This window comes from Sinocyclocheilus anshuiensis, unplaced genomic scaffold (assembly GCF_001515605.1).
Source record: "Sinocyclocheilus anshuiensis isolate Anshui unplaced genomic scaffold, SAMN03320099.WGS_v1.1 scaffold1452, whole genome shotgun sequence".
In the NCBI taxonomy this organism is placed as follows: Eukaryota; Metazoa; Chordata; class Actinopteri; order Cypriniformes; family Cyprinidae; genus Sinocyclocheilus; species Sinocyclocheilus anshuiensis.
This window is the reverse complement of record NW_015544231.1, coordinates 11,730-31,809: the sequence shown is the minus strand read 5'-3', so window position 1 is coordinate 31,809 and position 20,080 is coordinate 11,730. Positions and strand designations below refer to the sequence as shown.

Here is a 20,080-nt window from a genome sequence, read left to right as displayed (position 1 = left end):
CCAAGGAGGACGAAGCCGCTCAGAAGAAGCCACCACCCATCGCGCCACGGACCAAGAGAGGAGCACATGCGGCCGCCGGATATATATATTAAGGCTGTCAGTTTAACGCATTAACTTGATTAATCAGTTATGAAAAAATAACGCGATTAAAATATTTTAACGCAGTTAACGCACTGGCCCCACCCCCAGACCTGTACATCATCTTCAATTTCCTACAGTTGACTGTTGACAAATATGATGCAGGACAACAACTCCATAAATGCAGTTATGCCCTAAAAATTCAAGATATTGGGGCAAAAAATGCCCCTGTATGAGTTTTTGTCTCATATTTATATCATATGATAAGCGATAACACACCAGCAGCGAGAGCAATTATCACATGAGTGCTGTTTTAATGGGCTACTGAATCATTAGTTCACACGACTCGTTCAAAACGCGGATTCATTCAGAAACTAAACATCGCTGTGTTGCTCGGAGATGCACAACAGTTCTGCTGTGGCTTTATAGGTAATATGTTCGTTGGCAAAATTGAACAAAAACGCACAATATTGTGTTTAAATTTTGCACAATATTAACTTCTTATTTACTGAACTGTTGTATAAAATCACATTTGCACTCGTGTTCTTTGTGACACACAGAGAGAGCTGTTTACTGAATTCCTGAATGAATCAGCCGTTTGAACGAATCGACTCATAAAGACATTTACCGCCATCTGCTGGTAGTTTTAGGTCTTTAGAGTATAATTTTTTATTTATTTAAAAAAAAACATTAACGGGATAGTTCACCAAAAATAAATAAATTCTGTCATTTACTCACCCTTATGTTGTTTCAAACCTGAATGACTTACTTTCTTTTGCACAACATAAAGGAGGTATTTTGAATACTGTTGGTAACTAGGCTGTTTTGGCCATTAGTGACTTTCATTGCATGAACAAAAAATACTGAGATGTTTCTCAAATGATCTTCTTTTATGTTCCATTAGTTTATGTTAGGCCATTGTAGCCTAAACATTTTACACAATAATAGGTTTAAATGATCTTTTGGGGGTATTTTCACAGCCAAATTTAGTTTGCGATTAATTAGATTAATTAATCACAGCACCCTGTTATTAATTAGATTAAATCTTTTAATCGACTGACAGCTCTAATATATATAGTAAAATACATAGGTGACTACTCAAACATTTGCGGCAGTAGTGGTGTTTGTTCTTACTAATATTTTATGCAGTCTACTAATAGTCTATGCAGTCCATTTAAACCATGAGTTTAGGAGAACACTACTGCATATATGACTTTCTTGTTCATCACACTGGAAATGCAAAGTCAGGTGCATTACATTGTGGAATACCTTATTCTATACAGTGTGCTCTGTTACATGGTGCACATTTAGGCAAATGTAGTAGATTTGCCAAAACCCATCAAGGCATTCATGCATACAGTATAATCACAAACTGCACTGCAAGTATGGGTAGTATGCTATTCTGAACACAGCCGATGTTTAAAACATTACCCACTATTTTGAAACAGGAGTCAAGAAATCAATTAAAGAGGTATACTGCATTATCGTATGCAAATGTTATCAAATAATAAACCAGCAATAAAATAAATGGCACATTATAATATTAATCATGCAATCATTAAAAAGACAATTGTGTTGACGAAGACCATTCAATCAGCAAGTTTATTTGCAAATGAATTACAGTGAAGTTTAGTAGTCCATCCACTGGTTTCTGCACTTCCACTCTAAACCATTGCTTATTTACACATTTTATATTTAAATTTGAAATCCCCAAACTAACAGTTCATTATATGCTCTAGTGGCATGAAGAAAATTGACATGATAAATGAGTTTTGAATATGGGAAATCATCCAGCCGAGTGCAGTGAGTTTACTCATTTTAAAAAGTGAGTAAAAACAGCATTTCAACACAAACTGTTTAGGTTTGTTAACATACATGTCCACAATGACGTGTTCAGCACATTGTTTTTTAAATAGTCAACGTATTAAACTTAAATAAATAGATGGGAAATTTCATGTATTTTTAATGCTGCATACCTCAGCAACAGAAATAAAATGAATACTCACGTTTGTATATTAATGAAAAATGACACTTTTCTTCTTACACTGTGCACACGAAGGCATTCTGAATATTAAGTTACATTCTATTACAAAATACCAATATGGCTCTCACAATTATTATTTGTGCCTTGAGTGTAGTTTTACTCTCCGTTCTCCATTTCTACATCCATTGTATCAAAACAAATAAAGAAAGAGCACTACCCTACTACTTTAGTCTCCACTCATAAAATCCATGACTGTAACCGTAATGAAGGACTGTGGCATGATGCATTAATATGGCATCACAGCACACTGGAAACAAACAATCAAAGAGGATCCGTGTGTTTATCTAATGCTCGGATATTCAACCCCATTCTGCTAGTCCTCCATCCAGAAACCTTTCCAAACACTTAAATTATCTACAGCTATGAATTAAAGGAGTTGTAACGGAAACAACGAGAATCAAAAGCAGACATTGTGCGGCTCTTCAGTGCATGTAACTGCATTCGTTTAGCACCTGAATTTAGCTCCCATAACTCCTCAGTAAAATATACATTCTCCCCGACACTATGATGAAAGGGGACTACATGAAATCATCTTGTGAGTTAATAAGTGCGTACAAATATGATTATTACTGACAGCGCAGAGACGTTCTTGTGCTGTCTGTCTGAATGAATTCTGAATGTCATTATATGTGTTTAACCTGCTCATTCGGACATTATCTACATCGTGTTGGTCATGCATAATAGTGTGGTGTGTACTGTATGAATCTTCATGATGAGCCCTTTGACTGAAGCAGTTCTGAACTCTCTTGGCTGTCGGTCTGTCTGGTCAGAGTTCGTTGCAGGCAGAGTTTTCTGTGGTCTTAAACATTAGTATAGAGTTGTATATTTTGAGAGCCGGCCCTAGTTTAATGCTGAGGATCTTCACCAGGTCCACCTGAGTCAATAAGAGGAAGGCCTCGCCATCAATTTGCTGAAACCAAACAACAACAAATCAGCAGATAAACATGCACAGCTGTCAGAGAAGAAGATGCATTTCCTGTGCAATTCTTTGATTCAGTGTAATTTCTAGGTGTTTTGCTCTACAACAGTGTTAAAACAGAATGTCCTAAACTACTGCTTGATGAAATTCATGCAACAGAACAAACATCTCATTTCTGTTCACAAACAGAGACATTTGGCATTGTATGAAATCCGGGGATTTTATATCACCATATAGTCATTTGAAAATATGAAAATTGAAATACAGTGGAAAATGTCTTATATTTTAAATGATAATAATAATGTATTGATTTGTATAATCCAGCAATTAAAATACTGCATAAATGAAAGGTGCTTCATGTCCTAAATGCTTATTTTCTCTTCATATTTTGATCTTCATAGACACAATCCAAAAGATCAGATAATTACAGATGCACCATATTAAAATTCTGTCTGACACAAGAAGTTGATAATTATTTTATATGTTATGGATGATAAACAATAACTGGACAATATTAAAATGATCATTTGTGTAAATAAATTAAAATGAACACCAGCACCATAATATTATAATGTGCAGAATGACACATTTATGTTTATTTTGAAATGTATTCAAGTTTATATAATTAAATAATTAAGATATTAATGTTTTTAAAGATGAACTCCAAGTGAAATGGCAATAAAGGTGATCTAAAAGTAATAATAATACTAATTCACCACAGGTTTCCTCAAGAGCTTCCTCTGGGCTTTTATAATGGGTTTTGTCTAATTTATGTGTAAAATGAGGTCTGTGATAAACACAAACAGATGATATTTGGACGTTTTGATGTCACCGTAAATTACACAAACTCAACCCCCAAACGTTCTTATGTAGTTACTTATAACAAACATATGTTTTTAAAAATAAACATAACGACATAACGAAAACTTGAAATTGCATCATATGACGCCTTTAATTTATATTTACCTCAGACCTTGTTTTATTGGAACATTATTGTTATTGTTATAATGGAAAAACCCCATTATAAAAAAACCCATAGGAAGATCTGGAGGGAACCCAGGGTACTCAGGTGCCGATGACGTTTAAACTACGCTAACAGGAGAACTCTTGTTTTAGCCTATAATTAGGAACACCATTGCATCTGTTCCTAGCAATGACAAACCACATCCTCCCATTATAATAAGCAGATCTGTTCACACTGGAAGTGCCTTGTTACACCATTTTTACACCACTGGATTTCCACTGAAAATTAGCTATGATTTCAGTGAGGGATAATGCACATACAGCTGGTTGTTATCGCAGAATAACCCCCGACAGGGTGATCAGCACTTTTATGGGGTTATTCAGCGATGACAACCAGCGGGATGTACATTATCCCACTTATTACATGGTTGCTCGATTCGGAGTTAAATTATTTGAACGCAAAACTTCCGTAAAGAAAGCAGCTGAAGAAAAAATCGTACCAGTTTGTTAGTTATCTTATAATCCATTACAGTGTACAAAACAATTGGCATCAACTGCATTTGTATGAAACGAGAGAGCAAGTCCGCTATACCAAAATGACATAATTTAATAATTGTACATAATATTGTTTTGAGTATTAATATTTTATTAGCTAAGCGAACACAAAGCATCCACAAACAAAAACTATTCCAAGCAAGCGTATAGCGCCGACTGCAGTTAACCGGATGAGCCTTTTACCAGTTGTTATCGCGGAATAACATACCTCGGAATGTCGCGACTGACCAATCAGAATTAAGCATTCCACAGAGTCGTGTAATAAGGTAGGATATCTTCAAGCTTACATATTACTCATTGACATATCTAGTGTAGACTACATCCAGCTGCTTCACCTGCACCACGACTGATGTTTTTCACTTTTAACATAGACACAGTGTTTTAAATGAAGATTTAAGTGGTGCTTTCAACTTAAAGGTTCAGTTGGGAGGAGTGAACACTAGATAGACCACTGCAATAAATCTAATGAGATCACAGCACAATGACTGAATGGAATGGGTGATTATGTGAGACAAGTGCAATCTCAGTAAATCCAAAGCTGCTGTCATCTTATAAGATAAATGTTCATGGGCTTCAAAAGTCTAAGTCTGGGGCCTGGAAATAAACAACATGTTAGAAATTTTACAGTCGGAAAACAAATAATGGTTATGACAGAAAAGGAAAGATTCTGCAAATTTCTATTTCACAAATCAAGTATCCAAGACATTTCGAGTGCTGCTGCCATTGATTAAAAAGGGCACATAACAGATACTAAGACATTCAGAAATGCATGTGAAATGCAATTTTAAACTCAAACTGTTATGCTAATATTATATATTTTAAACTGTTGCATGCAATTAAAACATTTTCACAATCGGTCATGTGTGTGAAATGGATTGGCTGCAGGTAATTAAACTCATGCCAATACTGTGACATTGATTTTAACCAACAGTTCAATAAACAGGAAGTTAATGTTAAGTAACATAATATTACCACTTATTTCGCCTAAATGCCATAAGCAGAACAGAGATATGTAAAACATCCCAGTGCTGTTTTAATAAATATCAGCATTTTATATTATAAAACAAACTGTTTCATAATATAAAAGAACACAAAGTAGAATGATATTCACCAGTGCTCTGAGACATTTACACCCCAATGTATGACAGGACTCATTAATGCAGTTCCCATTTGCAAATATAATTAGAAAACACAGGACAAGACACAGAAGCGAACATGAGGAGAGAGAGATGGGAAATAAGAGCAGAAGATCAGACAGACATCAGCTCAGAGAGCAGAATTATCTAAAGCAGCAGCCCTGACCTCTTTAACATTCTTGCTAGCAGTAAACAAGCATGATGCTGTGACGTGGGATGACTTGACATGCTTATAAATGGTTTAAATGAGATCTCCTCACATATCCCATCATGCCCCATGCTCTCTTCCTTATGCATTATATTCTGTTCCTAAAATGCTTCAGTTACTCCGGCTGCCAAACCTCATGATGGAGGACTAGTTAAATATTTCTCATAGGATTCAGTCGTTCTGATTCCACTCGTGATTAAAGGGAATAATTTACCTCCTCTCTGAAGGTGCGCACTTGCTCCTTGCAGCCTGGAAGTCCCTGGATAAACTCGATCACCTGCAGAATAACAATGAGGATTAGAGGAGGTGCAACAGCTGAAGATAACCGAGCCCAAAACAAATCAACTGACCTAAAAAAAAAACTTGCATTAATTCAACAAAGCATAATTGTCTTGAATTTGAATAGCAAGTGGGAAATGCAGATGCACACGGGAGCTCTGTGTACCTCATCCACGCTCCACGCTGCCACTTTACTGGCCGTGATGCCTGCCACTGTTGGAAGGAGCTTGCTGTGCTGATCCCAGCAGTGAGGCATGCTGGGAGATGGGCTGGAACACGGCATAAATACAGACTGGTGCAAAGCCTGCTGTAGAGTCAGCTCTGAGAGAAACAGAGAGAGAGAGAGAGAGAGTCAATTCCATAGTAAAAGACAATGTTTTGGAATATATAGGGAAATTATACAATTGCATAAATTAGGAATATGATAATATTTCTAGCTGAAATCCATAAGCCAATCATTATTATTATTATGTTATGGCTGATAAATATTAAGCTATTGTGTCCAAAAAAACACTAAAACTAAAAACAATTGTTAGGAACATATCATAGGAACAGATAAATATTCAATTTGAAGTGAGACAAAAATATGTCTTTATAATACAGGAGTAAACTCTGCAATACTGGTAAGATATTAAAACTCTGGTTGGAACATAAATAACAGAGATATACAGTAACTGATAGATTTGAGTAATCGGTTCAGTATGAGACAGCTGTATGGGGTATAGGCTGAAGCAAATATAGATAAATATGCAGTATAAAGTAACACTGACAACTGTAATGCACATTACATCTGGAGCCCACAGAAATGAACAACAACAACAAAAACAAAGGCTTGATTTTAGACACTAGGTGAACATTTGCACATTGGCTAACAAGGTGGATAAAAGAACAAAGTGATTTCAGAGCTGAAGTAGGTTTATTATGCATTTCCAAGTAACATTAATAAAGGTTGTTTTCCTTTTGTCGAGTAATGAATTTAACTCTTTTTTTATAATACTTACTGCACTGTTTTTGCTGTATCATTGTTAGAGAAAAATGCTATCATTATTACAGCTTTAGGCAGAAATTAGAGTCCACAGTTAAATATAAAAGATATTAATAATTAACATCCATTAATGTTGACAATACCTAATATGGTCACAATATACTACACATAAATGGGTTGGCAAAATATTGTGCACAAAGCCCAAAAGCTACTTGTGTCTTATGTTACATGTATGTTGCAGACCAACTCTCACAGCTCTGTTGTAAGTCCCTTTGAATAAAAGCATCAGCGTTAATTTATTAATGTAATGTATAAATGTAAATGTAGGTATACTCCTATACACTCTTTATACATGTTAAAATTTATGCTTGTCTGGACTAATGGGTGCAGTCTCCATTAAATCATAAAGAATGTAATTTATGTTTAATCATACTGATTAGCTGACACACAGAATCATTTCTAGCAATGTTAACACAATACCAATCTCAGTGTTCAGTACCAATCCCAGTGAAAATAATGGATACTAAGTTTGTTACAAAAAAATACAACAAATTGCAACTAAAGACTCATTTTAACTGATTAATTACTTTAAATAATATTATAATATAATTATAAAGGTAGATTAAAAGCAATACAAAACTATGTAGTGATGTAGTTTAAAGGGGTCATATGACGTTGCTGTGAAATGTGTTTATGCGGTTTAAGGTTCAAAAAACACATTTTCCACATAATGTACATTATTGTTTCTCGTCTATGCCCCGCCTTTCTGAAACGGGTCGATTTTTACAAAGCTCATCGGTCTGAAAAGCGAGGTGTGCTGTGATTGGCCAGCTATCCAGTGCGTTGTGATTGGCCGAATACCTCAAGCGTGTGACAGAAATGTTACGCCCTTACCATACTGTTCTGGAACAGTGTTGTAAATACAACTTAACCACTGATTTCTAGTCGTGTCCTCTTTTGGAAGACCAAACAAAGTAGTTTCGCTTTCACAACGAAACACACAGCGTCTTCACGACATGGCGGCGGCAACAATACTACAGCGAGCATCAAAGTTACGCCTTCTTTCTTTGCATGAACATTTGGGCGGCGTTATGCAAATCTTCCCACACAGTGACGTAGACATGTGGGGGCGTGTTTAAACAAGGCGTGGACAAGTCTTAACTTTTATAAAGAATATCTAAGAATATCTTTATAAAGAATATCTCTTTGGGTTTGAGACTTTAGTCTTTGCAACTTTAGGGATATTATCTATTCACGAACAGCTTGTAACACTCCAAAGAGAAAGGAAAACTTGAAATCGCACTTTAGAGTGGCATGCACAGCGTTGACGAGAGATAACACCCTTCTCCACTGTCTGCCTTTCATGGCTAATTCACTCTGACAGAGCCCTTCTTTGAAGTGCAAACAAAAAGAAACAGAACACGTGTTTTTCTCAATACAATGGCAATAAAGAACTATTAGATTCAGAGACGAAGTCAGTCTGCACATATATCAAATAAGAAGTCAATTGTGAGGTTCTACAAATTAGCCAAGGTGTGGTAACGCAGTATTACAGTGATGTTAACACATGTAAGGTGGTTAAGCACAATAGGAACCCTCTTAACTTTGGTATAATACTCAAGTGTATGGCCTTGAGTAGCATATTGCTTTTATAAAATGCCATGATTGGACAAGAGACTAAGCACATCATTTGGGTCCTGTCCGGATGCTGTGCTTTTAGTCTGTAGGAGCTTTGTATGCTTGTATTTTTGTCTTCTTGGAAGCACACCTTCTCTATATGACACTTGATATAGGAATTGAAATTGGTAGGACTTGATGTAAACAGGTGTGACAAATGGCCAGTGACACCCTAAAACTCAGAGTGCCAGTAGACACAGAGGCCCGCAACAAGTCTGGTGTGGCAAAGCGTGAAGACATGCAAATGTGCATTGTTGGGGGGGTGGGGGTCCAGGAACCTAGTTAGGAACCACTACCCATAGTTTTGTTTTGTCTCAGTCTCAGAATTCTGCCCTCCTAGGGCTTCGCTCTGGCCATCTGCTGGAGTTCCTGACCCACCAGAGCCTCCATGATCCCTCCCACCAACACCAACATTGCCCTCCACCAAAGGGCGTGTTTGGGTTGTGTGCTCTCTGGTCCGTGTGATATATTGTGTGTGCGGAGCGTGGCGTTCGGACCCCAGCACTCCTGTCTAGTTTAGTTTCAGTTTAGTCTCGGGGTTTGAACTAATGTTTCCGAGATCCTGTTGGTTCCCAGTTGTGCTGTGTCCTGTCCTGCCATATCATGTCTTGACTTGCTGTAGTATTACAGCTAGAGTTCTTTCTAGAACCAGGAAGTATGACCATGTTAGCCCGGTTCTGTCAACACTGCACTGGCTCCCTATTCGTCCTATAGATTTTCAAATCTTGCTAATTACTTATAAAGCCCTGAATGGTTTAGCACCTCAGTACTTGAGCGAGCTCTTTATAATCCTTTTAATCACATTATAGTCCTCCACAACCGCTGTGTTCTCAAAACAATTTGATAATACCTAGAATATCAAAATCAACTGCGGGCGGCAGATCCTTTTCCTATTTAGCGCCCAAACTCTGGAATAACCTACCTAACATTGTTCGGAAGGCAGACACACTCTGTCAGTTTAAATCTAGATTAAAGACCCACCTCTTTAACCTGGCTTACACATAACACACTAATATGTTTCTAATTTCAAATCCATTAAAGGAATTTTAGGCTGCATCAATTAGGTCAACCGGAACTGGGAACACTTCCCATAACACCCAATGTACTTGTTACAACCTAAGAAGAATGGCATATATGCTATAGCAGACGCTATATTAGTCTGTTTCTTTCTTATTCCGAGGTCACCGTAGCCACCAGATCCAGTCTGTATCCAGATCAGATGGTGAATCAGCACCTAGAGATGACCTCGACAGCCCTGAATATCAGCGGAGACCAGGACAACTAGATGAGCCCCAGAGACAGATCTCCAGTGAAGACCTTGTCTCCTAGACGGCCATCGGGACAAGACCACAGGAACCAGAAGAGTCCTCTGCACAATCTGACTTTTCTGCAGCCTGGAATTGAACTGCTGGTTTCATCTGGTCAGAGGAGAACTGGCCCCCCGACTGAGCCTGGTTTCTCCCAAGGTTTTTTCTCCATTCTGTCACCGATGGAGTTTTGGTTCCTTGCCGCTGTCGCCTCTGGCTTGCTTAGTTGGGGACACTTAATGTCCAGTGATATCGTTGACTTGATTGCACAGATACTATTTAAACTGAACTGAGCTGGATGATGACATCACTGAATTCAATGATGAACTGCCTTTAACTGAAAATTGAGTGTTTACTATTGTCCTTTTGCATTATTGACACACTATTTTCCTATTTGATACTGTAAAGCTGCTTTGTCACAATCTGTATTGTTAAAAGCGCTATATAAATAAAGGTTACTTGACTTGACTAGTATTTCCCCTTATGGAGTAGGTTTTGTTTTATTTTGCAGCCCGCTCTCCCTGTCACACCCACAGAGGCAGTCCCAGAATCCATTACAGTCCTGGAGTCCAGGTTCTGCCCTCCTCTGGCTTTACCCTAGCCATCTGTGGGGGTTCCTAATCTCCTGGAGCCATCATGGTCTGTCCCACTGGCACCACCCTGACAACTCCAGTGGGGTTCCCAACCCACCGGAGCCTCCATGGTCAGTCACTCCGGCTCCACCCTGGCTGTTCACCAGGACTCCCAACCCACTGGATACTCCCTGGTTCCTCCCGATCACACCACCTTGTGTTGTGTCCTGTCCTGCCATATCCTACCTTGCCTTGCCAGTAGGGCTGTGTAAAATATTTAAATCTTGTTTTTTTCAGAACGTTTGACCGACTCTCGATTTTTAACACAAGTAGACTATTATTAACTATAAATGTCCTGTAAAAACAACAGCAGCTTTCAGCCTGTCATGCAAACATGAAATATCAGACATACAGTAGTTACAGGTTTTTTACTCACTTGCGCTGCTTTTCCATTGTTTTTTCTCTGTAAACATGGACACGTTTGATTGTAAAGAGGGTGTAACACACGCAGCATGCTTGACAGGTAAGCACCTGCGAGGCGGATACTACCAACGAAAAACTCAGCATGGTCAGAGAAAAGCATGCGTTCAATAGCTATTTATTTCTATCAAAGGCAAGAACCTTATTGTGCATTTTCAATTAGCCTATGTGGAAGAAGAAAACCTTTCAACCACGAAAAACTCCACATCCAATTGAAAACACCTGAAAGGGCAGCACGGCACAGTAAAACTTCTTGAGAAAGAACCAGCTTGGAGAGCAATGCATCAGCTTCTACCGTCGAGTCCAGAGCCAGTGGATTAGAGACCTGCACTCCTGCTGGACCCAACACAACAGAGGGCGGTGCGGGACAAGAGTTGATGATTGAGTGCGTAGAGACTCGTGTGTGTGCGGGATGCGGGAGAATAAAATGATTCGCAGGACTCCCGCAAAATAGACATATATAAACATAAAATATCTAAAAACAAATAAATTGTTATTCATCCATTGCACAAAAGCAACAAGAACAACTAATATAAAACAAAAACGATTAACAAGCGCAAGCATAGGCAGAGTTTCTGTTATAACATGTGTTTGCAGCGTTGAGCAATGTCGATTTCTGGAACGCATTGCCCAGTCAGAGGTGTTAGAATCCACTCACCGTTCAAAACGCTGGAGTTCCTGCGCAGTGCTGCAATTTGCGTGCTCACGAATCCTCTCATTATAACACACGAATTGCAGACATTATGCATACATTTATTGTGTTATAACAGAGTTTTGTGAATTGAGATAAAGGGAGCGCTCTTTCCTGGCATTCTTCCATGCCAAACCATGTACGCAGCAGCCGTACGCTGCTAGCATTTAGTTAAAAATAAAAGTGGTTTGTGATTGTTGATGCTTTAATAACAAATATTTATCGGAAGCGTTGTTGTGGCTAGGTGACACAAAACTTACTATTACATGTCAATTTCATGGATGTACAGAAAAAAAAGTAGCATAACTAGTAATGTAACTAACTACTTTTGAAATAAATTAATCATAACAGTAACTTGATTACTTTTAAAAGGAGTAATCAGTAATCAGTAATTTAATCACATTTCCAGAGTAACTTGCCCAACACTGTTCCTGACCCACCGAAGCTAACCATGGTCTGTCCCTCCGGCTCTGCCCTGGCCATCCACTAGGACTCCCGATGCACCGGATCCTCCCTGGTCCCTCCAATAATATGTGCTTTGTTATGTGTGCATACTGTGGTGTTTGGATTCCAGCACTCCTGTCTAGTTTAGTTATAGTTTAGTGTTGGGGTTCGCTCTAAAGTTCCTAAGGTACTGTTGGTTTCTAGTTGTGTCTTCTGTCTTGTCCTGCCCTATCTTGCCTTGCCTTTCCAGAGTATTCCCCCATGAGGGTAGTTTTTGTTTTATTATTTAATAAAAGCCCTTAGGGGAGGGGGAGCAATCAAACTCAGGTTCGGATCAAGTGTGACAGCACCCTTATATTCACTCCTTCATGACTTCTCAAGAAAACATGCCTGTACTAAAGTACAGGCATTTTGAAAGAGTTCTCTAAATGACACTGTGGTGAGCCAGAGAGGTCAATGGTTGAATATTCACAGCAGAGTTATGAGGCTATGGTTGCTCACTTTCTGACATTAATTAGTGGAGCACATAGCCGGTGGGCACCATCTGATGCCTGTTATATAAACACTGTAATCGTCTCTGATAATGGCTCTATCCATGTCATTAGCTGTCATAAATGCACTTCCTCGAGAGAATTCATAAAAACATGCTGTTGAATACATCTAGATATCTAAGTGGCAATACTGTGTTTGCTCTTGCAGTCTTTTAGACCTGGATCAAATTCTCCTAAATCACCCTCTAATGCATTCCAGTGTATTCCAATGAAAAATTGCATAAACTCACAAGCGAAACTCAAAAAGACAAATGAAGCAGCAAAGAGAGTGCAGATGTCAGGTACTGTCACTGCAGTGTGTTTGTTTCATATAATTGCGTTATTGCGGGAAGAGTATCTGTGCTTTTTCATTCTCAGCACAGAATACATTATGGGATGCCAGTGCAAAAGTCAAATCACATTTATTTGTATAGAGCTTTATACGGTACAGATTGGTTCAAAGCATCTTCACATTAAGAAAATGGGAAAATAACTGTTAATGTAAAATTACATTCAAATTGAAATTAATCAATTATGAAAAATTCAATTTAGCTGTAAAGCAGCTCTACAGAAGATAATAGTGTCATTATGCAGCTCACTTTAGTTCAATTGAGTTTACTAACAGTGTTGATGCTGCAAAGTTAGTGTCATTGTCCAGCTCAATTCAGTTCAAATTTAGTTCCCTTCCGATAGTGTCAGTGCAGTGAAATTGATAATATTACTGAATACTATCAATCAGAATTTCCATTTTTGGGTCACCCTCAGGCTCATCTAATTGTGATTATGTGCTAAAAGAAAAAAATTTATAAGTTTAACATTTTATTTTTAATATGTCAACGCATGTATAATGGGGAATGTACTGCATAGTGGTAATGAGCCATTTACTCAGTAACTTCCACAGTCTCGTTTAACTCCAGGGCAGGGCTGGATTAACCATATGCATATTCAAGCAAACACCCCTGTGCACACATATCAATATGTTCACACGTGTACACAGTCTCCTGCTCCTGGCCAGTTCAGTCCAAATGTTTTTGGCCAACACTCACACACATCTTCATCACTGGCATTTTTCCCCAAAATACTCAATCAGGCTTCCACTGCTTAAAACCCACTCTAAACCTCCACACAATCCCCAAGGCTTGCAGGAGCTGCCTCCAAACTGTCTGTCCTCATTCTGTGGATCCGCCAGCAGCTCGCGACACCATTAATCACCAGATCCTCCTATCACCGGACATCACAGCAACTGCGCTCTGCTGCTCCGAGTCCTGCTTCACAGGTAGATCCATCAGGGTATCTAGTCAAAGCCACATCAACCTGTTGCATCCACAAGCCCTGCAGCCCAGTCGTGCTGATTTGCATTCATCAAGAAGATCAAGTCTTTTTATACACAACTCCTCGTCTGGACTCTTGTCATCCCTATACTGCATTACTACAGTAATCCTCAGCCAAAACTCGGCAAATGACTCAAAATGCAGCATTTCTTTTGGTCTTTAATGAGCCCAAGAGAATGCACATTTCACCTCTCTTCACTTTATGAACATAAAAACCTTTGTATTGCAGAACTACTCTATTACTGCCTCCTCAGGATGAAACGCTTATGTTGTATTCCTCATTTGCAAGTCACATAAAATAAAAGCACCTGATAAATGAATAAATGCAAAAAATGTTGCAAGATAAAAAGTGATTCTACTTGTCTGCTTTCTACTTTGTCACTGCTATGCTGCAATAAACATCTTCTCCGTTGAGATCTTCAACGTCCTCATAATTTTTTCTCACGTTACAATTATCCATGGCTCAAACCCCGGTAGATTACCACTCGCATCCAAGTACAGAAGCTGAGGTTCTCGCATCTTTTATTCTCAGACTGTCTTTGACGCCTGTGACCGGACCAAGTTAAAAAGCTTTTAAGCCGAGGAACAAAGAACCCGCGGTTTGAGTCCAGCCCTCTTCCTCATTAGTGTCTGCCACTAAACCTTTAGATAACCAGCCATAGAAGAAGAAGGTGAGACCAATACTTCTGGAAAGAGACATAGCAAGAAACAGGAAGGCAGAAAGAGAGAAGGAGTGAGTCATCACAGAAAGAAATAGAGCAGTTGTGATGAACTGAAATGATTTCAGCTCATCTGTGAATCACAACATTGAGTTTCTCATGCTTCAGACACCGATTCTGAGGGCGTTCTTCACAAACTGTACAACGTGGTAATCTGCAGTTGTTACTGTGAACACGTAAAGATTTGTTTTGTTTGGTATAGTTGTATTTAGGTTGATTCGGTGATGTGAAATAATATTTCTGACTTAAACAAAACCAGTTAATTTAGATCTTATTTCTAGTTTACCACTTTTTCAATGCAGTACTTCCTCAAACTTTACATATGTTCGTATATGAAACCTGTTTGCCCACTTCTTGATATTATTACACAGTAAATGTCTTTAAAACAGAAGCAAGATTGGGTAATTTGGTTACTCAAAAAAAAAAAAATGGTGCTAAATTGCACTAAAAGTGGTTCTTTGACTCGTAATCATAGGGGAACCACTTCAAGTGCTACAGAGCACCTATATTTTTAAAGATGGTGCTATAGCACCTTAACCACCCAAAAGAACCGCTGAAGAACTATTACATGTTCAGGTGAACCACTTTAAGTGCTACATAGCACCTATATCTTTAAAGATGGTGCTATATAGCACCTTAACCACCCCAAAGAACCGCTGAAGAACCATTACAGGTTCTTTATAGGTGCTATATAGCACTTAAATTGGTTCCCCTATGATTACGACCCAAAGAACCTATATAGCACCTCAACTACCACAAAGAACCACTGAAGAACCAATTTTTTTTGTGTGTGTCCTGAACTCTTATGTGTGTTTTTCCTCATTGGCATGTAGTTTTTTCATGTTTTACACTTAAACCATCAGGCTTTGAACATCTTATTTCTCTTATTTTTATTACAATACTTTTATTAGATTTGTGATTACAGTAACTATCACCACATTTATTAAAACCACTTTAAACGACGCTGCTCATTTATCTTTTTTTTTTCTCTTTATGCCTCTTTATTCACTTGTCTTTACTTTTTACTATCTGTGTATTGTTGTTTACTGCAGTTGTTGAAGCTTCTGTCACGAAGTGTGTGTAAACATACTTTGCAATAAATCTGATTCGGTTTCAGTCAAACAGGATTGTAATTCTTGTTTTCATTTCAAGGCTCAATCCTGACATGCACCAAGTGACAATCAAATATAATATGAACACACAGTGAGGGTGGAGTAGATCTACCTTTGGTTTCGGTGACTGATGACACCTCACTCTCCACTTCCTCTTCCTGCGGCAGCTCCTCGACCTTCCGAACTTTACAGGGCCGACCAACCCTGAGGGAGAACATCATCAGAGCAAGACACACAGGCAGATGGGATATGTGACAGCAACTCTGTTCAGAATAGAGCACTACCATACTACTCTTACTATTCTGTATGTAGTGTGTATAGTTTGCAAACTACAAACTGACTACAACACCCCAGATCTGCATGTGAGAACAGCTGTTTTTCTTTCCGAGATGAAAACTGGACAACACTCATCATGTGACATCAGACTGTGTAGGTGGTATAAAGCATATACTGCACAGTATGCAGCAAGCTAGTATTCCAATTCGAACGCAGCCGCAGCTCTGAATGGCTTACTACACAGTGTGTCGGGCAAGACTACTGTAGCTCATATAAGGATCATCTATTCTGCATGTTTTGCACACAATTCCTAACAAGTATTTATGGCCAAGGTATGATTTTGCATATATTTTGTGTGTAATATAAAGCTCATTATGCAAATCCTTTCGGTAAAATGAACAGAAATTTCTCAAGGATATTTGTGAACAGCTGAACAGGAGAAATGCAATCTCAGAATAAATAAACGTGTGTCTTCAGAGATGTTGTTTAAAGCATCTCTGTCGTGACATAGTGAGCGATGGCACGACCTTCCTAAGTCATCGCAACAGTTTGCAGCAATATGTTTGGGTGAAAATGAAGCTTGTTGACTAACAGGTCATTATGTCAACAACACAACTGAGAAAAATCATTTTACTCTGAGTAAATAATGAATCAGCCTGTTAGACAGAGTTAAGGACAGCTGTGTGTGTGTGTGTGTGTGTTTGTCAGAGGACAGCAGTCTGCATCCGTCCAGACCTGATGTTTATTTTATTTTTATTTTTTGCATAGACAATTAAGTCTTTGTTAGGAGGTTTTATTGCAATGTGACATTATCTTGTCAACACATTTCCCCCTGACATTCTCATTACGGCAATGTAAAACAATTTCATTCTCATTACTATAATACATAATTACTTTTTCTTATATTATTTAAATTGTAAAATCATCACTTTTACAACCGTCTAACGTTACCGAATGAATTGTTGACCCAAGAAGTGGTTCCGGACTGTGAAGCTTTTGGGGGTGCTGATGGAAGCAATTGACTCACTCCATCTATGTTTTGATTATTGATCTGAATCCAATCCGGACAAAAACTTTGACACAAACACCATTTTCTCAGATTTTTTTTTTCAACATCTTGCGTTTTTTTATTTATTATTATTATTAAACTTACCCACATTCAAGTGCTGATAAGAATGCATTAGACTAAAATAAAAAGGTTTCTTTTTTTAATTAACCCTAGTAAAAAATAATAAATTTAAAATACATTTATTTCCTACTGAGTATAGTTCAAATCTATTAACAAATTTACTGACATACCAGACTTACTGATATAAAAATTTTAATTAAACTTTATTTGGAGAACTACTTGTGCACAACACACATTTCTTAATATTATGCCTAAACTAAAATGTGTTTTAATATCACTATTAATAAGGATTGTATAATCTATGAATAATATCTGTCTTTAAATGCAAGATATTTAAAGTGTACCTGAAGTATAGTTCCACTTCAGCACAATCAAATATACTTCAGTATATCTTTAGATGGACTTCAGCACTACTTCACAAAATTAAGTGCATTAAGCACAAACATAGTTGTTCCAATTTAGCAGACTTAATATGTAAATGTATTTGGAGTATACTTAGCATGAAATAAATGTATTTCACATACATATTAGTATATTTATTTTTCACTAGGGAAAAGCAGAGGCTCTGTTCTTTCGTTTGCCATATTGCATTTTACAACTTCAGATATACAACTAAATATTCTGGGAGCCATCAAAAAAGTTGGCGGTGGCTGGCAGCTTTTTTTTAAACAAAACACTGGCAGGGAGAGAGTTAATAATATTCACTTTATTACATTAATGAGAATAGCAACATAAAAGTTAAATTTTTATGCCAAATGAATCACCAAGAGAGTGACTGAGCCTAACCTTCGCTTGGTCTCCGTGCCAACGGGCTTCTTTGGCGGCGTTTCCATGGCAGCACTTGCCGTGCTGGGTTTCTCCGGGTGTGATGGGGCAGAGGTGACGGGTTTGCTGAAGAAACACAGGCGAGACGGTGATAAATGAACACATCACTGAAGGTGTGAAAGATGCCAGACGTGACAAAGTCCTCCGCTTTATCTCAAACAGCACAGGTGTGCTGTTCAGGGCCTGACAGGTTTTGACAAGCAAATCAAGTCCAAATATGCTGATTTATGCTAATTTATTTACACTTCAATTATACTTCACTGAGCTCACCTTAAAATAAACAAATAAGTACACCAATTCAAATTCCAGATTATAATTTGAGTGGCCATATTATACACTTATGTCAAATTTGACATTTGATTTTATATTTATTTTCCATTTGTGTCCACTATTTGCTATTCAAGTTTCTTGCACCAAAAATGCCTTCATTTAGTAATGGTGAATGTCTCGGTTACGTATGTAACCCTCGTTCCCTGAAGGAGGGAACGGAGATGTCACATCAGTGACCGACGAATTGGGATTTCGTCTGAGAGCCCTATCATCTTCGAGTGTAAATTAAACGAGCCAGTGCACATTGGCATGCGATAATTTCATCCAGCTGCTGCTCGTCACGACGCGAACATAAGTAGGCAGCTGGTGCATATTCAGGTTTTTGTTGAGGAGCTGAGCCAATGACTCGGCGCCCCGCGTTGGTACAGCAACTGTGGCGACGGGACGTCTCCGTTCCCTCCTTCAGGGAACGAGGATTACATACGTAACCGAGACGTTCCCTTTCAGTCGGTCACTCCGAGTCACATCGGTGACAGACGAATTGGGATCCCTAACAAAGCGCCACTACTGCTGTAAGCCCTAGTAAGCCACCTGGTCCCCCCGTGGCAACTGGGGCGGAAGATAGGACAGGGCTTACGTGGAGAGAGTCTATTACTGTTGTTTTACTAGACCCATACAGTAAGACTTATTGGATAACACTGGGAAAGCGTACCCTTTCCAGGGATGCTGCGGAATCCACATCCTGCTCACAGGGAGGTATCATGTGGAGATTACACAAATGGACTGGGCATTAAGGGCAGTACAACATATGGAATGTCTCTGAGGAGGCTCCGGCCCAGTTAGGAGGGAGGCAACACCGTCAGGGACAGCAGAGCGGAGTCTGCCAAGGGAAAGACACGGGCTCACCAAGAGGGGAACCGTACCGTGGAAGAATACACACATGGGATCACCGTGGGGATCACAACATATGGACACCTAGCCTAGCACAGGGGTCAACCAACAGGCATACTTACAAGTGTTAGGCCTGATGCCGGACGCTCCGCCACGTCTGGATGCCAAGGGTGATGGAGGAACTCCACAGGGTTCGCCTTGTGGGGAACTGAACTGAAGAGCAGAATAAGCGCACGTATCCGGTCTGTAGAGGGGAATGGCGCACCAAGCGAGACACCGAGCAGTTCCTCTGGTTTTACTGGCTACTCGAGGCGAGTACACGAGAGGACACTGGCTCTACATGAAGGCTATAAAACCTAGCAAACGTGTTTGGTGTCACCCAGCCCACAGCTCTACATATATCTGTCATATATGTACGCCCAGGAAGAAGCAACACTCCTTGTTGAGTGTGCTCTCAACCCGAGGGTGCAAGGCCTTTCCCTTCTGCAGGCCTCCGTAACAGGTGAAGAGCTGCTCTGAGGTCCTAAAGCTCTGCGTGCGGTCCACATATATGTGTAAAGTGCGAACGGGACACAGCAAAGCTAGGGCTGGGTCTGCCTCCTCCGAGGGCAGCGCTTGCAGGTTCACCACCTGATCCCTGAAAGGTGTGGTGGGAACCT

General features: G+C 39.1%; 1 protein-coding gene across 1 annotated transcript; it reads right to left on the bottom strand.

Annotated features, from left to right (window-relative positions):
* Positions 1-1,697: 1,697 nt before the first annotated feature.
* Positions 1,698-19,765, bottom strand: LOC107697488 (lethal(3)malignant brain tumor-like protein 3). The gene is made up of 6 exons (XM_016498296.1): positions 19,544-19,765; positions 18,222-18,326; positions 16,143-16,234; positions 6,349-6,503; positions 6,118-6,180; positions 1,698-3,032 (listed from the first exon to the last, which is right to left on the bottom strand). The coding sequence occupies exons 2-6, from the start codon at positions 18,266-18,268 to the stop codon at positions 2,889-2,891; spliced, it is 501 nt and encodes a 166-aa protein (XP_016353782.1). The 5' UTR covers positions 18,269-18,326; positions 19,544-19,765; the 3' UTR covers positions 1,698-2,888.
* Positions 19,766-20,080: the final 315 nt, after the last annotated feature.